At 42.0% G+C, this 26,743-nt stretch overlaps 1 protein-coding gene across 2 annotated transcripts in view; it reads right to left on the bottom strand.

The window, feature by feature from the left end:
* Positions 1–1,584: 1,584 nt before the first annotated feature.
* Positions 1,585–26,743, bottom strand: part of PDIA5 (protein disulfide isomerase family A member 5) — a 121,191-nt gene continuing 96,032 nt past the window's right edge. For both annotated transcript variants that reach the window (XM_054044360.1, XM_054044359.1), the window contains 3 exons: positions 16,415–16,485; positions 8,474–8,608; positions 1,585–2,792 (listed from right to left, as the gene is read on the bottom strand). In XM_054044360.1, coding sequence (XP_053900335.1) covers positions 2,712–2,792; positions 8,474–8,608; positions 16,415–16,485 — 287 coding nt within the window. In that variant the 3' untranslated portion in view covers positions 1,585–2,711. The remainder of the gene's footprint in view (positions 2,793–8,473; positions 8,609–16,414; positions 16,486–26,743) is intronic.

Here is a 26,743-nt window from a genome sequence, read left to right on the forward strand (position 1 = left end):
ATTTATTCTGGATTTACACTAGTGTAACTGAGATCAGAATCAGGCCCAAATGTTACCTAATTAAACAGGCTAGGAAGTAAGTTTGATATACTCTGGTTCAGAGTAGCCAATGCTTTTGTTAGCAATTAGATTTAATTGTTCATCTTGTTCAAAATCATCTCTTTCAAAGACATTCTGCCTATAAACCAGATGAGTAATGACCCTATAACAGTAGGTAAAGTATTTTCAAGTATTTTGTATTTGTACATTAACACACAATTAACTGAGGGAAAAGCCCCTCCAAGTCCAAGAAGCAACATGACAAAACACCAAAAGAAAAACTAGGCTCCTTAATTTTATTATGGTGTAACCAGCTGTAAAGAATTACTGGTCTAAAGCATAGTGTGTAATTGTCCTATTCTAAACATTTACTAAAGCCTATAAATCACAGCAGTCCCAAGAAGTGATGTCACCTTTGGCCAGCTGTGATCTTATTTTTTAAAAAAGTCTACAATTCTCTGCAATTAATGCAAATAGAGACATATCCCAGAGCTTAGGATTTCATGGATGTTGTATTTCCTTTCCTCAGTGCCAACCACTTCGAGATCATGAAAATTACAGTAACATGTCTACAGTTTTGGACTGATTGTATTCGTTGCTTCATACTCAGCCAGAAGCAAAGATCTTCCCTCTCGGAATCTAAAGACCGTATGTAATTTTTTCCCCTCACACATAAGGCTGAATAGGCCCTACTCAGCATGAGGACAGTTTAAAGGATCTGATCCATAGCTACCAATGAGCATGGGACATAATGCAAAACAGTGGCTATGCCAAAAAAAAAAAAAAATGGACTAGTGGGAGGGTAAATAGGAGGTTGTAATAAATTATTAGGCCATGCAGAATATCCGTGTACTGCTTGACAGCTAATTTTGTTGGTGGTGGGAAGATTCAGGAGGTGCCTAATAAGAGGAAATATTTGGCATGGCATCATCATTGCTTAGATTTATGGCATGGTTAACAAGCTGGCCACCACACAAGACAAATCAGCCTACCAGCTCTTACTCCTGATTACTCAGTAATGGCTTCAGAAGCTTAATGAGTGGCAAATGTACAGTCCCATTAATTGGGCAAGAGAGAGGAGGAGGCGGCGGCAACGTGCACCCAAAACGGACAAGAGTGTGAGAAATCCCTTAACCTCTCCACCAATGTAGCGAGAAGTTGCCCCTTATACATCACTGAGACAGGCAGACGAGATATATTTCATATATAAATTTATAAGATATATTTAATATATCTGCAAACTTCTAATAGCAATAGAGAAAGTATTCAGGTCCAAGTGATGGTTCTCCATTATTTAATGAGGAAGCTATGTCAACCTGCAGTTCAATGTCACCAGAGAGTGTGAAATGTGAGACTAGTGCCACAGAGGATATACTAAAAAACAGAGAACCTATAAGAGTTAAACGATGGGCTTGCCCCTTACTCATCAGACAGGAAATAACCCTTGTTCATGGAACCTGCAGTGGCTTATACTTTCTTGTCACCAGCTCTTACGGGTACTGGTTACATAGCACGTTGCCTGAAAGAGCTGCAAAACCAGGTTGATACAGGATTAAAACATTTTCAATTTTTTTATTGATTTATTTTTAGGTCAAAATGAATCTTAAAAAACCCATTCTATGAAGACATATCAAGTACCTCCAGATGAATGCAACTTTGTAAAACGAACAGCACAAAAGCACATTTTTAAAGCATTCTCTGTAGTAATGCTGTATTTCTTTACAGTGATTTGCAGTCTTTAACATGACTGCTAAAGACATAGTTTTAATGCTGTAACTCCATTTTTTAATTTTTATTTAACAAACAATGCGGACAAGTATTTGGAATGTACACAAATTGTCTTGTATGTAATTTCTGCATATCAAAAATATTACACATCTGTCAGACAATCAAATATACTGCTTTCCAATATGCATTTCATATGGCCTAAACATAAATTTACAAAAAGACAGCCTACATTTTGCTCCCATATTTACAGGGGCATTTGATGACATAAATGCTGAAAAATGAGACTGATTCTGAACTTAAACTATGCTGTGCCGATTTTTGACAACTTTGTTTAAAATGACTCAGTACATTCTATAAAGATATGTAAACAGTTCTGGTACAGCGGATTAAAAATGAAATCAGTTAGATCTGGAATGGTCAATGCTAGTGTCTTCATTAACTCAATTTCCCTATTTATCCCTGAGCACCTTAAAATTGTTCCCCCCAAACATCTCTGAACAACATGTATCTATTTCACAAAAATGCAAAACTGCATTTGAACAGATTTTTATGTTTCTCAAAAGTCCCATTTTCCTCCACTGATTTAAAAAAACAACAACAAGTTATTACATGGATTGTAATACCCTTCAAAGAAAAATGCAGAATCACCGTATCAAAAATCTTCACCTACAGACACACTACAGATTACAAAAATATTGCATAGGAGTGTTGATGGGCATATTCTCACATCATGAGAAAACGCTAGTTTTTAAACAGAATATGGCAACAATCGGTTTTCCTTTAAAAATCAAGTAGTTTCACTTTATTTCAAAATTGTACAAAATGGCATGGCTGTTTTTTTTGTTTTTAAGTCTCTGTCTTTAGAATATGTGAAATCTCAGGCACAGTAACAATGGACCTGGGACCATTCACAGTGCAGTGGAAAATGTCTTTTGAGGCAGAAATTACAGTTCATCCTTCTTCTTTCCTACCCTTTCATGGTCTCTTTCTCTAAGAGTTCGCATGAAAGTGGCAAATCCAGACTCCTGTATTTAAAGAAAAATATTGGTTACATTTTTTAAATAAAAGACACCAAAACAATGTTTCAAGACTCCCAACACCAAGGCATGGGTATGTACGTTTAATGTAAACTAGAGAACAGTCATTGCTTCTGTATTGTCTGATCACAACAATGTGCTGGTGCAGGGCTCCTCCAATGAAGTGGAAAAGGAAATATCCATAGAGGCTTTAGACTCATCAAGTCTCTCATGAAAAACTGGCAGTAGGGAGGGGAGGAAGAATATGGAAGGCAACAATGTAACGGAGGAGAGGGCAGGGAGCTTCTCACAAATTTTGTCAATGCTTTTTCATTAATAAACTCTGAAACATACATTAGTGCCATGTTAATATGCTGTATGCACCACTTCAGAACCAGCTAGTAGACATGCGATTGCCACCCAAGAGCACAGAGATGTGTCAATTCTTTATTCCATGATATTGCTCGGCCTTGGTTGTCTCTAGGGCTCTCTCTTAGACCTTAGATCACAACTGACTCCACATGGGCATGAAGTGCCACATGAATGTAAAGGACCTGCTCATGCAGAATCTGTTACTGGACTGGGGCCCTGATTAACAAAAGGTGGTTCTTTGTGCAACCCAGGGAATTAATTTACAAGTAAAGGTTTCTTTGGCAGAGTCAGGAACAGAATACAGGTTTCCTGACTCCCAGTGCCTTCCTCTAACTGCTAGAATTCCTTTGCAAGATAGAATCATAGAATCATAGAATATCAGGGTTGGAAGGGACCTCAGGAGGTCATCTAGTCCAACGCCCTGCTCAAAGCAGGACCAATCCCCAACTAAATCATCCCAGCCAGGGCTTTGTCAAGCCGGGCCTTAAAAACCTCCAAGGAAGGAATTCCACCACCTACCTAGGTACGCATTCCAGTGCTTCACCACCCTCCTAGTGAAATAGTGTTTCCTAATATCCAATCTAGACCTCCCTCACTGCAACTTGAGACCATTGCTCCTTGTTCTGTCATCTGCTACCACTGAGAACAGCCGAGCTCCATCCTCTTTGGAACCCCCCCTCGGGTAGTTGAAAGCAGCTATCAAATCCCCCCCTCATTCTTCTCTTCTGGAGACTAAACAAACCCCAGCCTCTCCTCATAAGTCATGTGCTCCAGACCCCTAATCATTTTTGTTGCCCTCCACTGGACTCTTTCCAATTTTTCCACATCCTTCTTGTAGTGTGGGACCCAAAACTGGACACAGTACTCCAGATGAGGCCTCACCAATGTCGAATAAAGGGGAACGATCACGTTCCTCGACCTGCTGGCAATGCCCCAAAATGCCGTTAGCCTTCTTGGCAATAAGAGCACACTGTGGACTCATAGCCAGCTTCTCATCCACTGTGACCCCTAGGTCCTTTTCTGCAGAACTGCTACCTAGCCATTCGGTCCCTAGTCTGTAGCAGTGTATGGGATTCTTCCGTCCTAAGTGCAGGATTCTGCACTTGTCCTTGTTGAACCTCATCAGGTTTTTTTGGCCCAATCCTCTAATTTGTCTAGGTCCCTCTGTATCCGATCCCTACCCTCCAGTGCATCTACCACGCCTCCCAGTTTAATGTCATCTGCAAACTTGCTGAGAGTGCAGTCCACACCATCCTCCAGATCATTAATAAAGATATTAAACAAGACCGACCCTTGGGGCACTCCGCTTGAAACCGGCTGCCAACTAGACATGGAGCCATTGATCACTACCCGTTGAGCCCGACGATCTAGCCAGCTTTCTATCCACCTTACAGTCCATTCATCGAGACCATACTTCTTTAACTTGGCGGCAAGAATACTGTGGGAAACCGTATCAAAAGCTTTGCTAAAGACAAGGAATAACACGTCCACTGCTTTCCCCTCATCCACAGAGCCAGTTATCTCATCATAGAAGGCAATTAGGTTAGTCTGGCATGACTTCCCCTTGGTGAATCCATGCTGATTGTTCCTGATCACTTTCCTCTCCTCTAAGTGTTTCATAATTGATTCCTTGACGACCTGTTCCATGATTTTTCCAGGGACTGAGGTGAGACTGACTGGCCTGTAGTTCCCCGGATCCTCCTCCTTCCTTTTAAAGATGGGCACTACATTAACCTTTTTCCAGTCATCCGGGACCTCCCCGGATCGCCATGAGTTTTCAAAAATAATGGCCAATGGCTCTGCAATCTCATCCGCCAAAACCTTTAGCACCCTCGGATGCAGCGCATCCAGCCCCATGGACTTGTGCACATCCAGTTTTTCTAAATAGTCCCGAACCACTTCTTTCTCCACAGAGGGCTGGTCACCTTCTCCCCATACTGTGCTGCTCAGTGCAGCAGTCTGGGAGCTGACCTTGTTCGTGAAGACAGAGGCAAAAAAATCATTGAGTACATTAGCTTTTTCCACATCCTCGGTCACTAGGTTGCCTCCCTCATTCAGTAAGGGGCCCACACTTTCCTTGACTTTCTTCTTGTTGATAACATACCTGAAGAAACCCTTCTTGTTACTCTTAACATCTCTTGCTAGCTACAACTCCAAGTGTGATTTGGCCTTCCTGATTTCACTCCTGCATGCCTGAGCAATATTTTTATACTCCTCCCTGGTCATTTGTCCAATCTTCTACTTCCTGTAAGCTTCTTTTTTGCGTTTAAGATCAGCAAGGATTTCACTGTTTAGCCAAGCTGGTCGCCTGCCATATTTACTGTTCTTTCTACACATCGGGATGGTTTGTTCCTGCAACCGCAATAAGGATTCTTTAAAATACAGCCAGCTCTCCTGGACCCCTTTGCCCTTCATGTTATTCTCCCAGGGGATCCTGCCCATCTGTCCCCTGAGGGAGTCAAAGTCTGCTTTTCTGAAGTCCAGGGTCCGTATTCTGCTGCTCTCCTTTCTTCCTTGTGTCAGGATCCTGAACTCGACCATCTCGTGGTCACTGCCTCCCAGGTTCCCATCCACTTTTGCTTCCCCGACTAATTCTTCCCGGTTTGTGAGCAGCAGGTCACGAAAAGCTCTGCCCCTAGTTGGTTCCTCCAGCACGTGCACCAGGAAATGTCTGCTATAGGAGGCTATAGGCCAAGATTCTTCAACCTTTGACACAGCAAAAGGAATCCAGGAGAATGGTAGTTCTTGAAGTGTTTTACTGCTTTAGTAACAGCATCCTTTGCTATCATATTGCAACAAACCTGTAACTCTATGCACTTCATGGTTGTCACTTTGCTGCATGTATGTCCATTCAGGACTTCACAATGACAGCAGGGACAGAAATCACATTCTCTGGCTCCAAAAGCAGATGGCCATGCCATCAAACTAAAGGAGAATCTCCAGTACTTGTTTAAAGTAGAGAGAGACAATAGAGTAATTCTAATTCTATCCAATAAAGAGCCAGTTGTACACAAACACACTAGCTAGAACATTTTCCAACAATTGGACAATGTCTCCCTTAAGTCAGGTGATTCTAGAGCTGGAATCCTTTCCTTCATAAATCTCATAAGAATGGCCATACAAGATCAGAGCAATGGTCCTTCTAGCCCAGTATCCTGTCTTCCGACAGTGGCCAGTGCCAGATGATTCAGAGGGAATGAACAGAACAGGTAATCATCAAGTGATACATCCCATCGCCCATTCCCAGCTTCTGGCAAACAGAGCCTAGGGACACGTCAGACCATGGTTTTGCATCCCCGCCCATCCTGCCATTGATGGAGCTATCCTCCTTGAACTTATCTAGTTCTTTTTTGAACCCTGTTATAGTCTTGGCCTTCACAACATCCTCTGGCAAAGAGTTCCACAGGTTGACAGTGTGTTGTGGGAAGAAATACTTCCTTTTGTTTGTTTTAAACCTGCTGCCTATTAATTTCATTTGGTGACCCCTAGTTCTTGTGTTCTGAGAAGAAAATAACCCTTCCTTATTTACTTTCTTCACACCAGTCTTGATTTTATAGACCTCTATCATATCCCTCCTTAGTCATCTCTTTTCCAACCTGAAAAGTCCCATCTGCTATTTTGTTGCCCAGTCCCCCGGTTTTATGAGATCCTTTTCTACCTCTCTGCAGTCTGCTTGGGACTTAACGATCTTGAGTAGTTTTGTATCATCTGCAAATTTTGCCACCTCATTGTTTATCCCTTTTTCCAGATCATTTATGAATGTGTTGAATAGGACTGGGCCCCGTACAGACCCCTCAGGGACACCACTATTTACCTCTTTCCATTCTGAAAAGAGACCATTTTATCCTTTGTGTCCTATCTTTTAACCAGTTACTGATCCAGGAGAGGGCCTTCCCTCTTATCCCATGACAGCTTACTTTGCTTAAGAGCCTTTGTTGAGGGACCTTGTCAAAGGCTTTCTGAAAATTTAAGTACACTATATCCACTGGATCACCCTTGGCCACATGCTTGTTGACCTCCTCAAAGAATTCTAGTAGTTTGTTCAGGCATGATTTCTCCTTACAGAAACCATGTTGACTCTTCCCCAACAAATCGTATTCATCTATGTGTCTAATACTGTTTTTTTTTTTTTTTAACTATAGTTTCAACCAATTTGCCCGGTACGGAAGTTAGGCTTACCGTCCTGTAATTGCCAGGATTGCCTCTGGAGCATTTTTTAAAAATTGACATCACATTAGCTATCCTTCAGTCATCTGGTACCAAAGCTGATTGAAATGATAGGTTACATACCACCATTAATAGTTCTGCAATTTCATATTTGAGTTCCTTCAGAACTCTTGGGGGAAATACCATTTGGTCCTGGTGACTTATTACTGTTTAATTTATCAATTTGTTCCAAAACCTCTTCTAATAATACCTCAATCTGGGACAGTTCCTCAGATTTGTCACCTAAAAAGAATGGCTCAGGTTTGGGAATCTCCCTCACATTCTCAGCCGTGAAGACCGATGCAAAGAATTCATTTGGTTTCTCCACAATGGCCTTGTCTTCCTTGAATGCTCCTTTAGCATCTTGATCGTCCAGTGACCCCGCTGGTTGTTTAGCAGGCTTCCTGCTTCTGATGTACTTAAAAAAAAAATGCTATTACTTTTTGAGTCTTTGGCTAGCTGTTCTTCGATTGTTTTAGCCTTCCTAATTATATTTTTACACTTCACTTGCCAGAGTTTATGCTCCTTTCTATTTTCCTCAATACAATTTAACTTCCAATTTTTAAAGGATGTCTTTTTACCTCTAACAGCTTCTTTTACTTTGTTGTTTAGACACGATGGCACTTTTTTGGTTCTCGTACTATGTTTTTTAATTTGCGGTATACCTTTAAATTGAGCCTCTATTAGGGTTTCTTTAAAAAGTTTCCATGCAGCTTGCAGGGATTTCACTTTTGGCGCTGTACCTTTTAATTTCTGTTTCACTAAATTCCTCATTTTTGTGTCGGTCCCTTTTCTGAAATTAAATGCTACCATGGAAGTCCTGGACTTCAATCTCTTACCTGGCAGCCTAAATCATCAAATTCACTCCAAATTTCCCTTAGCAGGTGCTAAATTTCCCAGAATAGACCAAACAAGTTCCAGTTCAAAAATGTGTATGGGTGTGGTACACAATGATTCAGCCCAGTGAATTACTGATGGGAGCGGAAAAGCCTTTTGCAATACACTGAAAGTTTACCCTGTCCTGTTAATTTACAACAAAAATGGAAAGAGACAAGACACTCCTCTCCCCATGGAGGTTATTTTTTCAAATTGCAACCTGTTCTTATACTTACCCCTCTCTCTCCGTTATATTTTTCTACAAACTTCCCATAGTTGTAATAGTTAAAGGTGGGGTAACCATCCACACCTTCCTGTTTACACAGATCATGGTTCTGTTCTTTGGCACAGTCCACTGCAGCATAGGCGATCTGAAATACATAAGAGATGAAAAACCATAACCGTCTGCTGCTTCAAATAGCGACACTTTCAGTGGATGAGAAATTGAAGAGATGCAGACACCCTCTGCTGTTGCAGCCCAGATTGTCTGGAATAGGAACAACTACTTGTACCAAAATATGCAATGCTTTTATAATCTCCAGAGATGGGGAGAAGGATAAGAGCATCAGACTCAAGTTGACTTAGGTAAGATGTGAACTCTGTTCTCTAGAGGTGCAGCAATTCATTGTGCTGGCTAGAACTGTATCTCTTAAACTTCATTAATTAGGGCTACTCGGCTGCAAGTGCTTACAGGGGAAGAAAACCATCTTCGTTATCCCTAAATATACTACTGTATCTGGCTGGCTGCAGCGTCTTCTTCCCTCTTTAGTTTATTCAGAGAAAAGCTTATATAGAAAGATGGTGCAATGTTTATTAATTAATTCATACAAGTGTAAAGGACATTAACGATGTATGCTCAAAGCAGCTGTAACAACCCTCACCCAGTTCCCAGGTTAAGTGAGATGTGGGTCTAGTGGGTAGGACACCAGAGTCAGAGGACCTAGGATTTAATCGTGGCTCCGTTATTCATATTCTGTGTGCCTTTAGGCAGGTTGCTTTACTCCTCTGCCACCCTTTGTCTGTCTTTTAGTTTGGACTGCAAGCTCTTTGGGTAAGGTGTGTTATGAGTATGTACAGTGCCTAGCACCATGGAGTTCTGATCTCGGGTAAGGTCCCTAGACGGTACAAATAAATAACAGTAATAGCCCGAAAGAGAGCTCAGCGTGGCAACTCCAGGGCCACCCGAGGGGGGGGGGGGCAAGTGGGGCAATTTCCCCAGGCCCTGGGCCCAGCAGGGGCCCCCATGAGAGTTTTTCGGGGCCCCTGGAGCGGGGTCCTTCACTCGCTCCAGGGGCCCTGGAAAACTCTGGCGGGGCCTGGGCCCCCGGAGCTTCTTCCGCTCCGGGTCTTCGGCGGCGGGGGGTCCTTCCGCTCCGGGACCCACCGCCGAAGTGCCCCAAAGACCCGCGTCGGGGGGTCCTTCCCCCCCAGGACCTGACACCAAAGACCCCAGGCCCCCTGAATCCTCTGGGCGGCCCTGAGCAACTCTCTGCTGCTCTACCATAGACTGGCTTTGTCCCTCTTTGCCTGCTCACAGGGAGAGCTCGTAACTTAGGAGCCATAGTATGTCGTCCCAGACTAAACAGGGCTCCTGGCTACTGTTACCACCCTGTGTGTATCACTGGGAACCTGATTCTGAGAGGTACTGAGAACCAGCACTTCCCACTGGCTGCAGTGGGAGTTGTGGGTGCATCTCAGGATCAGGCCTTTTTTTAAAATTTTCAGCTTCAGCTCTTTTGGAAAATGGACTTTACTTACATTGGCCCAATCCCACTGTTATCACATATACATAACTCCACCTGCAGAAGTTATTCTAAAGTTCTTCTGCAATTTACACACACGTATTACCTTCACAATCCCATTATGCATTTGCTGGAGACTGGGTGGGTTATACAGCGTTAAGTCTATGCTACGTAAAAGCCAACCGATTAGAGAAGGGATTATTGTGACTACTGGCTACAGTGTTTCAAAGCTAATTTAATATCAGATGCATTTCAACTTTAACTTTCCATTCCACTGGCCTACTCCAAGCAATTGGAGCAAAATACCTTTTATTTGCATGATGTCAGTGCTTCTGATGCCCTGTACTCCCATAATTAAAGATCACTTACTATGCCACTATGTCTTTTATTTGCATGGTGAGGCAGTCAAAACTACATCAACTGATCGCAACATCTGGGCAGCAATTAAAGAAACTGGAAAATCTATCTTGGGTTTTGTGTTGTTTTGGATTTGAGATCCTCATAAAACAGTGGCTTAGAAAGATCAAACTCTATTGCATCCTCGGATGAAAATTGCTACTTCATTGCAGAATATCACTTCTTTATTCATGTGTTAAAACAGGAAAACCATTAAAGTGGCCTTAAAGACCAAGGATTCCTGAAGACTATTTAAATAAAGGAATAAAATCACAAATACATTTTGGTAGTTTTCGTACAACAGAAGGAACTCTCAATGAATCGGGGCCACTAAAGACAAATATTAAGAATCATCTGCAGCAAGAACTCTTCATTTGTTTATGTCAGGTATTTATACATTATAAGTGATATTAAAAGAGCATTATTTAGTTGCATGTCAAGTAGTTGAAAGGAAAAGTCAGATTTATGGTTGTGCAAGGTTATTGCTGCCTCCTTGTGCAACCATTCTGTGCAATAAAATAAGGCAGGAGTCCTGTGGGAAAACGTTGTATCTGACCATGTAATTAAAGACTGTATCATAATGTACATGCAAGAGGGCAGAATTAAAGTTGCATGGGCAACAGTAGACTTGGTATTTCCGATCTCTGGAGTTCTTGATTTTGCAGCCTTAACAATGTTCTTTTATCCAAGTTTCATATGTAATTTCCTAATTGGTTTGGATTTTTTTTTTTTTTTTTTTTAAGAAAAAGGCAAAACCAATTCTATTAGGCGCAACTGTAAATCTCTGTATTGTGCATCAAACTGGGTTTGAATCCTAAACCCTCAGCATTGCAGCACAGACTGCCTCTACTTGCTACATTAGCTGGCAGCAGGAGAAAGCTGTTATTCAGAGGCAAGGGGCTGCAGTGGAGGGAAATGTGCTGGTGAGGCCATATGCTGCGTCAAAGGGTGGTGGTGATGCTCCATCTCTCTCTCTCTCTCTCTTCCTGGAGTGATGGGAGCTATTACTCCTTGCGATGTCCCCAGATGTGGCCCGCGGGAGGGTCAGCCACAGGGGCATATGCTGTGCCACACATTAGTGCACTTTAGAAATCACAACCCAATAGTGCACAGTACCTCACTGTGCAGACAAGTCCATGTATATTACTATACTTAGTGTCATTGTTTTCTTCAGGGGAACCAGCTCCCAACAGAATTGCGAAACAATTTTCTAGTCTAGAGTGACGTTACCATTTTAAAAAAATGTGCATATCTTAAATGGGTGTCTGGGAAAGAGACAATAGAATCTCCTTTCTTTCCGGAAATTGTTCCTCTTCTGTTTTTCAACCTTTTGCATTTTAACAGTCTGTCTTCCAGCCATGGTGGGATGATGTAAAATATCTTCCTTCGGTAGCAGTTGCTCTCCTGTTAAAATATGAACCACTACACACTGGTTTATTGATTAAAGGAAATAAATCTCTGCAGGAGCTAATATTGACTTTTGTTATGAAAATGGAAGTGAATAACTGAATATTGATTCAAGGAAGGAATGATATAGGACAGGCTGATTTAAAACAATAAATTAGGGATAAAATTTCAGTGTGAAAAAGAATGGTACTATGCATCTGCTTTAGAGTAGTCAACTACAGATGACAAATCTGATTATATAAAAAAAAATAGTCTGTTGTTGCCAAGTGACTTAAAGGTTTTGATAGCACATATGAATTAAACAGGGACCCATTCTTCCCTATGTTTACTGTACAAGGTTTTATTTATGTAACTGGTTGTATCTCCAAAATACAATGCACCCCACTGAGGTTAGCCACAATTCACTCATTATTTCTAAGGGAATCAGTTTGCAAGAGAAGATTAATCTTTAGTTACCATGATGTACAGCAACAACATTACCATGTCTGATGAGTCTTTTTTTTTTTTTTTTTTTTAATTCAAGACATGCTTGAATCTCCAAAGTATTAGTTTCTTGTTTCTTTAGTGCATGTGTGTCCCAATTTCATCACACAGAATTTTCCTGGATTAGGACCTGAAAGTGTCGTTCAACCTAAAAAAAAGCGACTGCCAAAAATAGCATGGTGGAGTTCCATATTGTGATTCATTAAGTCTCACTGATTTCTAGAGGTTCTGCAGGTTCTAGAAGTCTTCCTTCAATGATGGCTGTGCAATCCCCATTTCTTCAGATTTTGCCCTCAATGACAACCATACAATCGCACTGTTAGCTGTCTGGTGGTCTGCTTTATATAGATGCATAAGAGTACAAGTGTGTTCAAAAAATGTAAGTAATTCCAAAGAGGCTTGCCCAAACAGCAGCACCTTTTGAAGAATTCTAGATCTCTCTTACTCTGTGGGCATGGAAAAAAAATCAACAGATTTCCTCCACGAAGTTCAGATCAGAGCACCATAAATCAATTCATTCTAGCTTAACTCTGGACTCAGCCTTTTGGGGCTCAGTTGAAAATGAGCCTGCGGACTTCTGAAGGTTTTATTGGCGTCCCTAAGAGTCTCTAGTCTAGAGCACTGACTGAACACATCTTCATGCTCTTCCATCTGTTCAGCAAAGGGACAACGGTCACCCTTGCATCTCTTCAGCATCTGTTGGTGAGCCGGAAGGTATGAACGGCCTCTGCTGAAAGCATCCATAAAGAGAGCTGCAGATGCAAGTCAAGGCCCAGGTCTCTCTCCTGGCAGCTGCAAGTGAGGGCCAGAGCTCCCCAGGCAGCTGAAAACAAGAAGGTCCCAGGACCCAGGTTTAATATTTTTAAAGTACCTGAAAGTAACATTTTGTCAGCTGTTGAAAAGCAAGAAGTGACGTGCAACTGGCAGAGAGGTCCTGCAGTGAGGGAGGAGCCTTGCAATGGGGGATGTCTCATTGGGCCTAGCAGAGTTGGTTGCATAAGAGCCTTTCCAGAAGCTACCCTGAATTCCGTACAGTCAGGATGTGCTCAGCGTCTCTAGACGTCTCTCCTCGCTGGCCTGCTCTTACCAGTAGTCCAGAGACACTAAAGCAAGTGGAGGTGCAGGAGCCGTGGGTGGTATGCCAGAGCCAGATATTTCCAGATCTTCTGTAATGCGCTGACACATTGGACAAGCACATCAGATATTTCTGCTAAAGTAATCAGCAATCAGACAACCAATGAAACTTTGATATTTGGGGCCCAATTTTGAAATAGTGACCTTCATTTCTGTGCATGTGACTTTGCATGCAGATGATGGGCTTTGCATGTGCAAATTCTGTTGTTAGTGCACAAGTATTATGTGATTGACAAGTGCACACCAACAGATTGAGTTCTTTGGAAAAAAATCTGGCCTGTTGTTACGAGACTTCAAAATTAATGCCCCATTTTGATAACGAAGATAACATTCATACAGAAAAAGCAGTCTGTTTTCTGTCTCTCTACAAACTTGGGAGAGCTCGGTCAGTTCACCTTTTCAGATATTTTTTGCAACCATAAGGCCTGGAATCATCCTTTCCTTTTTTAATTTAAAAAGTTAAAATTTTCCAGATGCCAAGGGGCCACCCTTATTGAAAAATCCATGAGAATTTAATAGAAAATGGTAACACTTGAACCATCTGTTAGCATTGTTAGCATCCCTGTTACAGAATCCTACAGACAACCGTTTAAAAAATAGAGAAAGCTTAATTATTTTCTATTACATTCTGTACATTTTTAAGATTAATACCTTTGCTCCTTATTTTCGGAGTAATGTCTACCGAACCCTTTTGGTTTAATCCCTGTTTAATTCCATGGGGTCCCAATTCAACAAAACATTTGAGGATGTGTGTAACTTTAAACACAGGAGTTGTCTTATTGAAGTTAGTGGGGACAGTCACATGCTTAAATCCTTTGCTGGATCAAAGCCCTATGTCTTTTCTACAAGGGCACCAACAGGCAGCAAGAAACATCTTGGTAGCCTATGGGTTGTGCATGACTGAAGAAGGTTCCCAAGGTGATCAATCCTTAGCACTTTCATAAATCAACACGGGGAACGAAGCTGTTTTTGCTGCGTGCCTACCTTTCGGAAACTGTACAAACCTCAATATTCTCTATTGGATCTTCTGTTCCACCTCATTACATTTTATACCTATGCACTTCAGCTTTAAATGCCCTCAGCTGAAATAAAGAGTTGCAGCCATCAATCATTGTCTCCAGGGCTTTGAGTCCTTTCACAGCTGCCTGCAGTTGTGAATCAAAACCTTCAGATGTTTGCATTCAGCACAACCATGACACATGCTAAAATTGTGATCAGATGTTTATTAATACATCCGGATAAGCAGGTTTCACATTGTTTGGTACATTCACTTCATAACTCCTAGATGGAATAAAATTGCAGGGAGCTCCGGACAGAAAGGCCTGTCTCAGAGCTAGCAGAAGGTAGAGAGAAAAATGACATGTTTTTAGAATTCTTGCAAACAAACTAGTAACCACAAGGCATAACGTTGCAAAAGTTCCAGCAGCAGGAGAATTGAGAACAGTGTGCCACTAAATGCTGCTATACGCCACCTGAACCCAAGGGCATAACAGCAGCATTCTAATTCCATCCGTAAGCAAGACAAGAGAGCGGTTTGCCTCCCTACAGTTCATCACATGTAGTTCAGAAATTGACTAAATGCCCTCCATAGAAACTCCTCCCTGCTCTTCCAGCATGTGCGCGCACAGATGCATCCACAGTTGATTGAGGTCTCACCAATATCTGTAAAGTCTAAATGGCAAGAGGTTTCAAAGCTAGCCCTTCATTTCCTAGTAAATCCCCCAAGCCATTTCCACAGCATGGGTAGGTGAAAAGCAGACAGGAAGTTAAACCACAAACATAGATCTAGGATTATGGCCCTAATTCAGCAAAGGACTTAATCATGTTCCTCACTATAAGCAAGTGAGAAAACGGGACTAGTCATGTCCTTAAATAGATTGCTGAATTGGAGCCTGTTTCTTGTACAGACAGAAGGTGCTGGGTTGCAAAGACTGGGAAGAAATAAAGGGAACTAAAAAAAGCAACAACAAAAAAGTGTTGTTGTTTTTTAATAGCATCTTTCATACAAACCATATCCTGAAACACATTACAGATCATAGAGACAAGAGAGAAGACTGAAGATGTACTAACAAAGGAGAAATGACAGGGCCTAACAGTAGAAGCCTTTGCTTTTATGAGCCAATGAGGCCACTGCATTTGTGTGAGCAAGGACTATCCATGTGACTAAGGGTTTGATTGATCTGACACAAATTGCAATTTCCCAGTTTTTGGATTAAGGGTGGAATTTTCAACAGCTTGTATGTGATTTACAAAACACAAGTCCTATTGAAAGCCAATGGGATTTGTGCTCCCAAGAGACTTCATTTGGGTTTTGCTTGTAAATCACTTAAGCTCTTTTGACAATCCCCTCTGTGTTTCTGCCCAGAGTCAGGGTATGTCTACACTACAGTTGCTACGGTGCACAGCTCCAGCACTGCACTTGTGCCGCTGAAGGGCCATAGTGTAGATGCTCCCTACACTGACAGAAAGAGTGTTTCTGTCGCTATATTTAATCCACCTCTATGAAAGGTGGTATTTGGGTTGATGGAATTCTTCTGTTGACCTAGCTGCGTCTACACTAGGGCTTAGATTGACCTATGGAACAGTGAACAAAATTTTTCACTGCTCTGAACTATGTAGCCAGGTCAAATTAGGAGTTAGGCTAGCTCAGACCTCAGACACATATATTTCTTCCTATGTCCACCCCACTAATTATAACAAGCCTGTAAGGAAGGGTGGACAAGAAAATGTTTAAAATAATCTTTATTTCTCATCTGTAGAGTTACAACATGACTTAATAGAGAAGAATTAAAAGGGAAAAATAAAGAAAAATCAGAAAGAAGGTTAAAAGTTCAACTCAGTCTGGCCAAAAAAAAGTATGACCTCTAAGATGCACACATATTTTATAACTGATTAACTTGTTCACCAGCATTCTTCTGCACAAGCCTCATCATTAAATGAACTAGAACAAGCTTGTTAAGTGAAAAGGTGGCAGAGGCACTTTAAACATCTCAGAAACTATTAAAAATGGGTTACCTTTCGATCTTCTTTAAAGAGTTCTGCAGCAGTTGTGAAATGTGGGATGGAATTTTTACAGTGTGGACACCCTATGCAGCATGGGAAGAAAAGGAAAAAAAAAAATATGTAAAATTCATTGCAGAACAGGACATTGGGGCAACTGAAAGACAAGCCTGTAGGTAAATTAAGAATCAGCATTTAACAGAAAAAAGAAAAAAAACCTTTCTAGATGAGAGGTTCTGAAACTCTGAGCTGAGGAACTTGGTGATATGGTGAGCGATCGCTGGGCACATGGTCTCCAGTTCAAGAAAGTATCCAGTTTTAAGAGAGAACTTAAATATTGGCATAATTCCCAATAAGCACATGCTTAAATGTTGCCCTGAACAGGGATGGACTGAAGCTTAAGCGCCTTCCTGAATTGGAACCACAGTGCAAGGGTCTCCTCCTTATTTCCAGTTGCTTTAAATAGCATTAGAAAACATCTATAAACAGATTCAAGATTTTCATATTATTCTGTTTTCACATATGTAATTACTGTAGTTGCCACAGGGATGTTATGTGACTGAGAATGGGAGGAGTAGAGGTGGAGGCAGTTGTGAATGGGAGAAGTGGTCTGTATGCTTGAGAATTGGAAGGGAGGTATCCATGAGAGAATCTCTGCATTAAACATCAAGCTCACACTCTGAAAGTTCTAGAGCCACACCCTGGGGGTGGCTGTGAAGTACGTCAGTACACCAGCTTTTCACAGCTGGAGGACAGACCTCCAATTTGCGTTAAGGTTACAAGTCCTTGCTTTTCCATAGTTTCCTCCCATTTGCTCACACAACAAACATCAGGCAATTTGAAAGGGATTGGGTGGGATAGGACTGAAGGAAAAAAACCTACACACAGAAAGGCTGCGCAGTATACTGGTAAAACTTTGTGGGAAAGACTGGCTAATATATGCTGATTTTATAGCAGTGTCAAACTAGAGACTAGTTAGTTTCTCACTTTGCTCCAATCCCTCGGATAGAGACAAGCACCTACAAGATCTCTATCAAGCATTCTTAAAACTACAATACCCACCTGCTGAAGTGAAAAAACAGATTGACAGAGCCAGGCGAGTACCCAGAAGTCACCTCCTACAAGACAGGCCCAACAAAGAAAATAACAGAACACCACTAGCTGTCACCTTCAGCCCCCAACTAAAACCTCTCCAGCGCATCATCAGAGATCTACAACCTATCCTGAAAGATGATCCTTTACTCTCACAGATCTTGGGAGACAGACCTGTCCTCGCTTACAGACAACCCCCCAACCTAAAGCAAATACTCACCAGCAACCACACATCACTGAACAAAACCACTAACCCAGGAACCTATCCTTGTAACAAACCCCGATGCCAACTCTGTCCACATATCTATTCAAGTGACATCATCATAGGACCTAATCACATCAGCCATACCATCAGGGGCTCGTTCACCTGCACATCTACCAATGTGATATATGCCATCATGTGCCAGCAATGCCCCTCTGCCATGTACATTGGCCAAACCGGACAGTCTCTACGCAAAAGAATTAATGGACACAAATCTGACATCAGGAATCAAAATACTCAAAAACCAGTGGGAGAACACTTTAACCTGTCTGGTCATTCAGTGACAGACCTGCGGGTGGCTATATTACAACAGAAAAACTTCAAAAACAGACTCCAAAGAGAGACTGCAGAGCTAGAATTGATATGCAAACTAGACACAATCAACTCCGGTTTGAATAAGGACTGGGAATGGCTGAGCCATTACAAACGTTGACTATCTCCCCTTGTAAGTACTCTCACACTTCTTATCACACTGTCTGTACTCGGCTAGCTTGATTATCACTTCAAAAGTTTTTTTTTTTTTTTTTTTTCTCTTAATTAATTGGCCTCTCAGAGTTGGTAAGACAACTCCCACCTGTTTATGCTCTCTGTATGTGTGTATATATATCTCCTCATTATATGTTCCATTCTATATGCATCCGAAGAAGTGGGCTGTAGTCCACGAAAGCTTATGCTCTAATAAATTTGTTAGTCTCTAAGGTGCCACAAGTACTCCTGTTCTTCTTTTTGCGGATACAGACTAACACGGCTGTTACTCTGAAATTTCTCACTTATGTGGACAAAAAATTCATTCATATTTTACAAAAAAGCAAACCGGGGAAGGAAGTGAAGATCTGCCCTTTTCATTAGAGAGCAGCTTCAGATTTTAACGGTCTCAATTCAGCGGCTCCGTATACTGTCTGTGATGAACCTGAGGTACTCTCAAATACTTGGCCTACATTAGATAAATCGGTGTGACAAAAGTAACTAAATATCTGCAGTGAACTATTCTTCCTAACTTGTGGAGATTGTGCACAAAGAAGTTGTCAGAGCCCTTCTCTTTTGATTAGACACAAAGGAAACTGGTTAACTTCCTCCAGTCGTGCACTGATCTAATGTAAAGGTAAAAAGCTATCGACGGATAATCAAAGTATTCCTGCCTTTGCCTTCAAATGATAAAGAGCAGCATGCAGGCAACTGCGTGTTCACAGTACAGCTCACATTATTCTTAGTCATTTATTACTGCAAAATATTTGTAAATAGGTGGCACTCTTCCCTTCTTAGTCAGTATTGAACAGATGCCCTAGCATGATGTTAAAAGGCACTTTGTTACTGGGGCTGCTGTTTTTTAGCTGAGATGTAAAACCAAGGTTCTGGTATCAAAGATTTCAAGGTCTTTTTCACAAGTGTAGATGGTTAACCCTGACATCTTGGCAAATTGCAGTACCATTGATTACACTGTTGGCCATCCTGCCAACTTCAGTCTGAATTGCACACAGTCTTCTTCCTGCAGGGAGGGATTTTCAAGAGCACGAAGTGACTTAGGAGCACAAGTCCCAATGAAAGCCAGTAAATTGGTAGGAAGTAAATACCAAAGAAAGTCAATGGAACTCGCACTCTTAACTCACCCAGGCATTTCTAAAAATCCCGCCCTCACTGTCCTCAACTACTTTATAGTGTTGCTACATTCCCATCCCAAAGGCAGCTACACTTCGGCGCTCGGTAAAGAGATCCCTGTGCATACACAGTATAGTCTGAAGTTAATTTTGTTAAGTGCTTTGGTGTTGGTCAGGCTGAACTGGCCATTTGGCCCCGGGGACAGGGCACTAGACTGGGACTCTGGACTGCTTGGTTTCTTTTCGCAGGTCTGTAACCCATGTGATAGGTGATCTCTGTGCCCTTGTTTCCACTCCCACCATTTGTCTGTCCTGTCTATATGGGTTGTAAGCTCTTCAGGGCAGGGAGAGTCTCTCAGTATGTTTTTGTACAGCACCTAGCACTATGAGGCCCCAGTCTTGGCTGGGGCCTCCAGTTGCTAATGCAATACAAATAAGATAATAATCAGTGATGGGGAAACACTTAAAGACATTTCAGAAGCAAAAAGGCAAGAAATCACACCCACAATCGAAGAAACCCCTCCCCCAAAATTATTTAAATAGTAGTTTACACTTTCACAGCATTGCTCCACTCAGTCCCTCTAGAAGACAAGGGTCCCCCAATAACTTACCCTACGAAGTGTTTTGGAGGGTTGGGGGGTTGTTTTGAAGGACTTGAGTTTGATTTTCCAACATAGTTTTTATTAAGTGATCCTTCAGATTGAAAATAAGACACCCCAAAACCAAACGCAACTTGATTTAAAGTTCCCCCCCCCAACAAGCAAATGTCTTTCAGACAGCATCCCTCGGGTGGGTTGTACCACTCTCTGTGCCTGAGGAGGGAATCTGTTAAAACTCCCAGCTACAAGCCCCCACTTATGTACTGACAGATAGCTTTGATAGTTAGGATTTAGAACAAGTCATTCTTTTCAAGTAAATTCAACTGAAAGCCAATAAACCACGAGTGTCCCTTTAGACAGAGAAAAGTCCACTTCACATTAAAAATGCAACCTGGTATTTTACAGTGGTCAACAGATGGCAGCTCAGAATACCAAATAGCAGTTTAGCTGATAACAGGGGAGTAATAAAACTGTCAGGCATGTCAACAGTTGCTCAACGGCCCTACTGTCCTAGCACGTCATCATGACATATACTGCAGAGTAATATCCAACAGAGGGCATCAAGACAAAGATTCATAGATTTTAAGGGCACAAGGGACCATTAGATCATCTGGATCATTGCCTGTATTTTCCAAATGCTATGACTAATAGGTTTGGAGTTTTTAGGCAACAGAGGAGATAGCTAAACCACTCATAATCCAAAATCATTGGTAAAGGAGTGTAAGCCTCCCAGTTTTATCCTACCACATCTTACACACTCTTGGTCGTTGCTTTCACTTCTACACTCCTCTCTTCCTACCTATCCTTCCTATGTCTAACACATCCCCTCCCACACCATGACTTACTGGTGTGTATCTTACATTTCACTTCTGAATTTGACCCAGTGTGTTTTATTTAACGTATTCTGGTCACAAAGCTAAAAACACCAACATATATGGCTTTTAGCATCACTGTTCAATGGGCATTCTGTTAACTTTGGCCATCTACCCGTGGAACAGTTGTGAAGTCCGTGCCAAATTCTGTGCTGAATGCTCAAGGAGTTTCAAGAAGTCATTGAAAAAGATGTGGGAAGGAGCGCCTCAGACGGAACTTCATCTGTTACAACTTAAAAGGATTGCCAAATGCAGAAACCTGGAAATCACCCAATTCAGTCATTCTATTTAAGGCGCGCACCCACAAAAAAGCAGAGGATGACATCTTTCTTTTGACAGAAGGAAAACTCATTCCCACCACTCCTTTTTCACACTTCCCATCACACTTTTATTTTAAGCGTTCACGCTGTCGTGGAGATTTGAATGTAAAAAGAACAAGTGTACAATTACTGTGGATTAAGATATGAAAGTACACAGGCTGCTCAGAAGAGATCTTCCAGATAGGCTGGAATGGAAAGAGATTAAACTTGAGGCAATTTAAGGTGTCTATGAGATGTCAAGAGTGGAAAGGTTCTATACATCTCTCTTAGGCATTTATAGGGCAGCAAATCTTGAAAAGATGAGATTTTAATTGCAATGGGAAATGGGATTCAAAACCCCTTCGGTATCTTTGAAAATCCCAGTTGTAGTATCTAGCTGAATGGGGGTGGCGGCATGGCAGGAACATTCTTGAAACGGAAGACCTATACCAGGGAAGATGGGTTCCACCTTATTCAGCTTGCTCGAAAACAACAGGCTTTATAATGACAGAGGAGGGTTCTTACCACTAAAGAGTCTGGGGAAAATCAGCAGAAGTTAAGGTGCCCTTTAAGGCTGCACGACAACATTCATAGGCAGCTTTGGTTGCAATGAGGTGCTAAGACAAAAGTGTTTGTTAAGAAGAGTTCAATTTCCCATGGCAAGGTCAACATGGTCAAAGCAGCAGTGTTTCATTTTGAAATAGGAATGCCCCATACTGGCAGAAGTAAATACCAATGATAAGGCTAAAACCCAGAAATGGGCAAGCTGGAATGATCCCCTTAGATGCCCTAAGCTTACGGCATTTAAAACCAGAATGGACAAATCGCTCCAAAATGTATTGCAGGGAATAAACTGCAGAGGCCACCAGGGGATGAACTAGATCAAGGATTCTCAACCAGGGGGTGGTGACCCCCCAGGAGCATCACAAATAGATGTCAGGGAGTTGTGACCACCCTGCACTTATTGTTAAATAGTAAGGGGTTCCTAGCTAGATAGGACAGCTGTTCTGGGATGGTGATGGACTAGATGATGGACCTAACAGAGAAGTAAGAGAGAGAAAAGACCTCACATTCTATGAATACGAGGTTTAGATAATTGAAGTTAAAGATGTAAAGGAAGCATCTAAAAAAATGAAAGGGATATTACCAGTTCATCGGCACAAACAGAGTAAGTCATCAAGGGTGCTTGGGTAGCATTACACATAAAAGAATGAAATAGAGGCTCTCATCGTTTCTGTTCCTAGCATGTAACATTTCTCAAAATAGATTCTGTCACGGCTCCTCTCTCCCAGCGGCTTAATCCCAATCCTACACCTTCACTTCAGCAAAGTTTTGGTTATACCCTTGGAGAGTATGAGGGTCACAACATGAACATAAAATCACCTAAAGCACACGGATACAGCTGCATTAATTTCCCCCATCAGGAAATTTTACTGAATCTCCCATAGTTGCCTGATGCCCCACTACTGTTCTAATCTTTCACGGTTACTGTTGTTTGATTTTGCTTTCCCAACAGGTTACCTCTCCAATTTTAGTGTCACTGGCAAATTTGATCCTGGCTGAATTCACATGGTGGTTGAGTTTAGCAAAGGACAGGTTTAAACACAGTTCAGACAAGATTTTCAGAAGAGATTTGTGATTTTGGGTGTCCAGCTTGAGATACCTTAAAGGGACTCGGTTTTCAGAACATGCCAAGCATCCTGACCTGTGAAAATCAAGCCCTTTGTAAAGGGTCCCCAAAGTTGGCATCCTAAAATGGAGGCAAGCAAAATCCTTAAATTGCTTTTAAAAATCTTGACCAAAATTCATTCCCTATGCAGAAATCCCCCAAAAGCTTTGAATTCTCTGGCAGGGACACAAGAGAGACCTGCTTGAAGTACAGTGGCATGTGATACACGTCCCCATCTGCATCTGATCTGCAGAGGATTCAAGTGGGTTACAGCCCCAGCCAGGAAGCTTGTGCTCTTTAGCTCAAGCTACAGCAGCTCATGCTTTTAGCTCTGGAGGTCCCCAGTTTAATCCCTGGTGTGCTGGCCAAAATGGTGGCTGCGGGCTGCCACGGAAGAACCACTGAAACCTAGCATAGCAGCGCTGACCATTTGAATCATACATTCTTTAACCCTCTGATAGAAGCAGATCCATAAACCGCCTGGAAGGGCCCCACTAGTCACTAGAGGGCCACAGATTGACAACCACTGCCACCGAGCATTCCAGGGTGGGCATGGCCACAGGATACAAGAAGCTACCAGATCTGCCCGTATAACAAGCACACCTCTACCCCGATATAACGCGGTCCTCGGGAGCCAAAAAATCTTACCATGTTATAGGTGAAACTGCATTATATCGGGGTAGCGGCGACAGGGCTCCGACGGTGATTTAAAGGGCCCAGGGCTCCCCGCAGTGGCCAGAGCTCCGAGCCCTTTAAAGCACCGCCCCAGCCCCGCTGCCGGAGCCCCAGGGTAGCGGCAGCAGGGCTCCAGTGGTGATTTAAAGACCCCAGGTCTCCGGCCCCTGCAGGGAGCCCCGGGCCCTTTAAATCTCCGCCTGAGCCCCGCTGCCGGATATAACGTGGTAAAGCAGCCCCGCCCCCCTGGGCGCTGCTTTACCGCATTATATCTGAATTCGTGTTATATTGGGTCGCGTTATATCGGGGTAGAGGTGTAACACGGTGAACTGCAACTACCCAGAGGAGGTTCTTGAGGAGGGTCCATCAACTTTGGAATTGACTCCACCACCCACATGCTGAAATTGCTTGAATTTGTTGACTTTTGGGGCACATGTCAAAGCTCATCTATTTGGACAGGCATTTGGGGAGAGATTGGGGTTTTGTGGGAGCAGAGGGGAGGAAATTTTGCTTTTCTGGCCTGGTTTCTTTAATGCAGACTGAAGAACAGGAGTACTTGTGGCACCTTAGAGACTAACAAATTTATTAGAGCATAAGCTTTCGTGGACTACAGCCCACTTCTTCGGATGCATATAGAATGGAACATATAATGAGGAGATATATATACACACATACAGAGAGCATAAACAGGTGGGAGTCTCTCTTTGGAGTCTGTTTGAGACTGCAGAGCTAGAATTGATATGCAAACTAGACACAATCAACTCCGGTTTGAATAAGGACTGGGAATGGCTGAGCCATTACAAACGTTGACTCTATCTCCCCTTGTAAGTACTCTTACACTTCTTATCACACTGTCTGTACTCGGCTAGCTTGATTATCACTTCAAAAGTTTTTTTTTTTTTTTCTCTTAATTAATTGGCCTCTCAGAGTTGGTAAGACAACTCCCACCTGTTTATGCTCTCTGTATGTGTGTATATATATCTCCTCATTATATGTTCCATTCTATATGCATCCGAAGAAGTGGGCTGTAGTCCACGAAAGCTTATGCTCTAATAAATTTGTTAGTCTCTAAGGTGCCACAAGTACTCCTGTTCTTCTTTTTGCGGATACAGACTAACACGGCTGTTACTCTGAAACTTGTCATTAATGCAGACTGAATTTATCGACAGTATAAATGACTAGATTTTAGAGTATCTTGTATTGGCATCTCTGAGGGGTGATGTAACGAACGGATTTAGGTCTGTGCAATACAGAGCTCTTTATATAGGTTGTGAGAGCTCTACTGAGGGACAATGATTGCTGAAAAACGGGGTTTGATATAAAAGCGGGCTATGCCCTCATTAAAAGGCAGATTTTAAAATGACAAGGAAAATGGTTAACAGCAGGCTGAAGGACAAACTTAGGAACTACTGAGTTGGGCTGGGGGCTGTTTAAGAGCATCGTGTTAAAGGCACAGATGGTTTGTATACCTAAGAGCAAAAAAAAAAAAAAAAATAGGCGAAGCTAAATGTTAAGTGGGGATGTGTGACCAAATGCACTCCTATATTCCTACCCTACACACTGTTGTAATAATCTCTGTACAAAATATGTCTGATGAGGTATCATTTGAAAACTAGTAACTTGCAGGTCAGTAATATCATGGTGAGGTGTATGTACCAACATTATATGTAAAGTTATGATCATAAGCCGAAATCATGGCTGAGGTGTGTTTGCCAGACAAGTCTGGGGAGTGGGAAAAGCAGGTTCTCAAAGACAAAGGACAAGTTGATGCCTCTAGCCAGGTGTCATCAAAGCTGATGAGCCATCCTCTGTCAAGTAGCCAAGGAAGGGGGCAAGAACAAACAGACCTAATATTTCTGGACTGTCCAGGAGAGGGCTGGAACACACATTTTTGGGGGAAATCCAGAACTTGGCGTGTGTTGGGGTCACCCTACAAGTGGTAACCAAGGCTGGTGGAAGACAGAGTGGCTGATGTTTGCTGACAGGTTGCTAGGATCAGAGTTGCCGGATCAAGGCTGAGGCTATAGACAGACACCCAGGGTACAACCTGCATGCTGTTTGTGAGTGGCCCAGATCGGAGCTACTGCAACAAAGCATTGTGAGGCACCCAAAGTTACAGGGCACGGGTGACACAAGCCCTCCCTGGTGTGGATTGCACCCCGGATGTATGAGAGTTGATTGTATGTGCATTTACTAAGGCTAACAAATTCCCTTTTGCAAGTGAAAATTTTGCCATAACAGTGAACAGATTGAAGAAAATAAAAACAAAATAAAAACCTATAGCAGGTAAAGTGTGACTTAAAGAAAAATACAAAGCACATATTAAGAACAAATTGACAAAAGGAAAAAAAAAAAATCAACCAAATGATTGTAAGTAATCATCCTGCTACATCACAAATAGAAGACTGCATGTGCAATTGTAGGCCATCCACACTACCAAAAGGAGATGGGATAGAATGTTCAAGCAGAGAAAAAGTGAAATGAATTTCTTGCCTCTATCTTTACTAGCGTATGATAGGGAAATTCTCATTTTAAGGAGGTTTTTTGGTTTGTTTGTTTTTAAACAGGAAAATGGACTGTCTCCTTAACAGACATCAAAGCCTTGAAGGAGAAAGTCTAGAAACTCAAATGCAGTAAATCATCAGGACCAGGTAGTTATTATCCACGTGTCCAAAGAACAGTGTGTGCAATAGATAGTGACCGACAAAGAGCATTCACAATATTGAACTTATAATATATATGGGGTAACATTTTCAAAAATGCCTGAGGCTCAGATTTTAAAAAGTGTTTAGATACTGCTGTGCTCAGCCTTGCAATGCCTCACTGATTTACTCGCCTAAATATCAATTTCAAAAGGGTTTAAGGCACTTAGGCCCACATTTGTAAAGGTATTTAGGTGTTGCTGTGTTCCGTGTCAAAGCTCCTAACTGATTAAGTAGCCTAAATCTAATTTTCAAAAGGGATTTAGGCACTTAAGAGCCAAAATCCCATTGACAGGCTCCTAAGTCCCATTTTCAAAAAAAGACAAGACTTCAATATAGTCTTTCAAAATTGCTACTAAGTCACTTTAGGCCTTGCCTACACCCAAAAGCTGTACGGTTTTAACTCTACTGATATAGTTAGACAGTATAACTCCCCTAGTGCAAACACCAGTACACCAGTGTAAAAGTTCCCATATGAGAAGGAGAACGAGCTATACTGCGCCCACAGTAGGAATTGCACCAGTACAACTATTTTGGTCACATCCCAAATCAAAGTAGTTTAACCAGTACAAAATCAGC

This window comes from Malaclemys terrapin, chromosome 11, assembly GCF_027887155.1.
Source record: "Malaclemys terrapin pileata isolate rMalTer1 chromosome 11, rMalTer1.hap1, whole genome shotgun sequence".
Lineage (NCBI taxonomy): Eukaryota > Metazoa > Chordata > Testudines > Emydidae > Malaclemys > Malaclemys terrapin.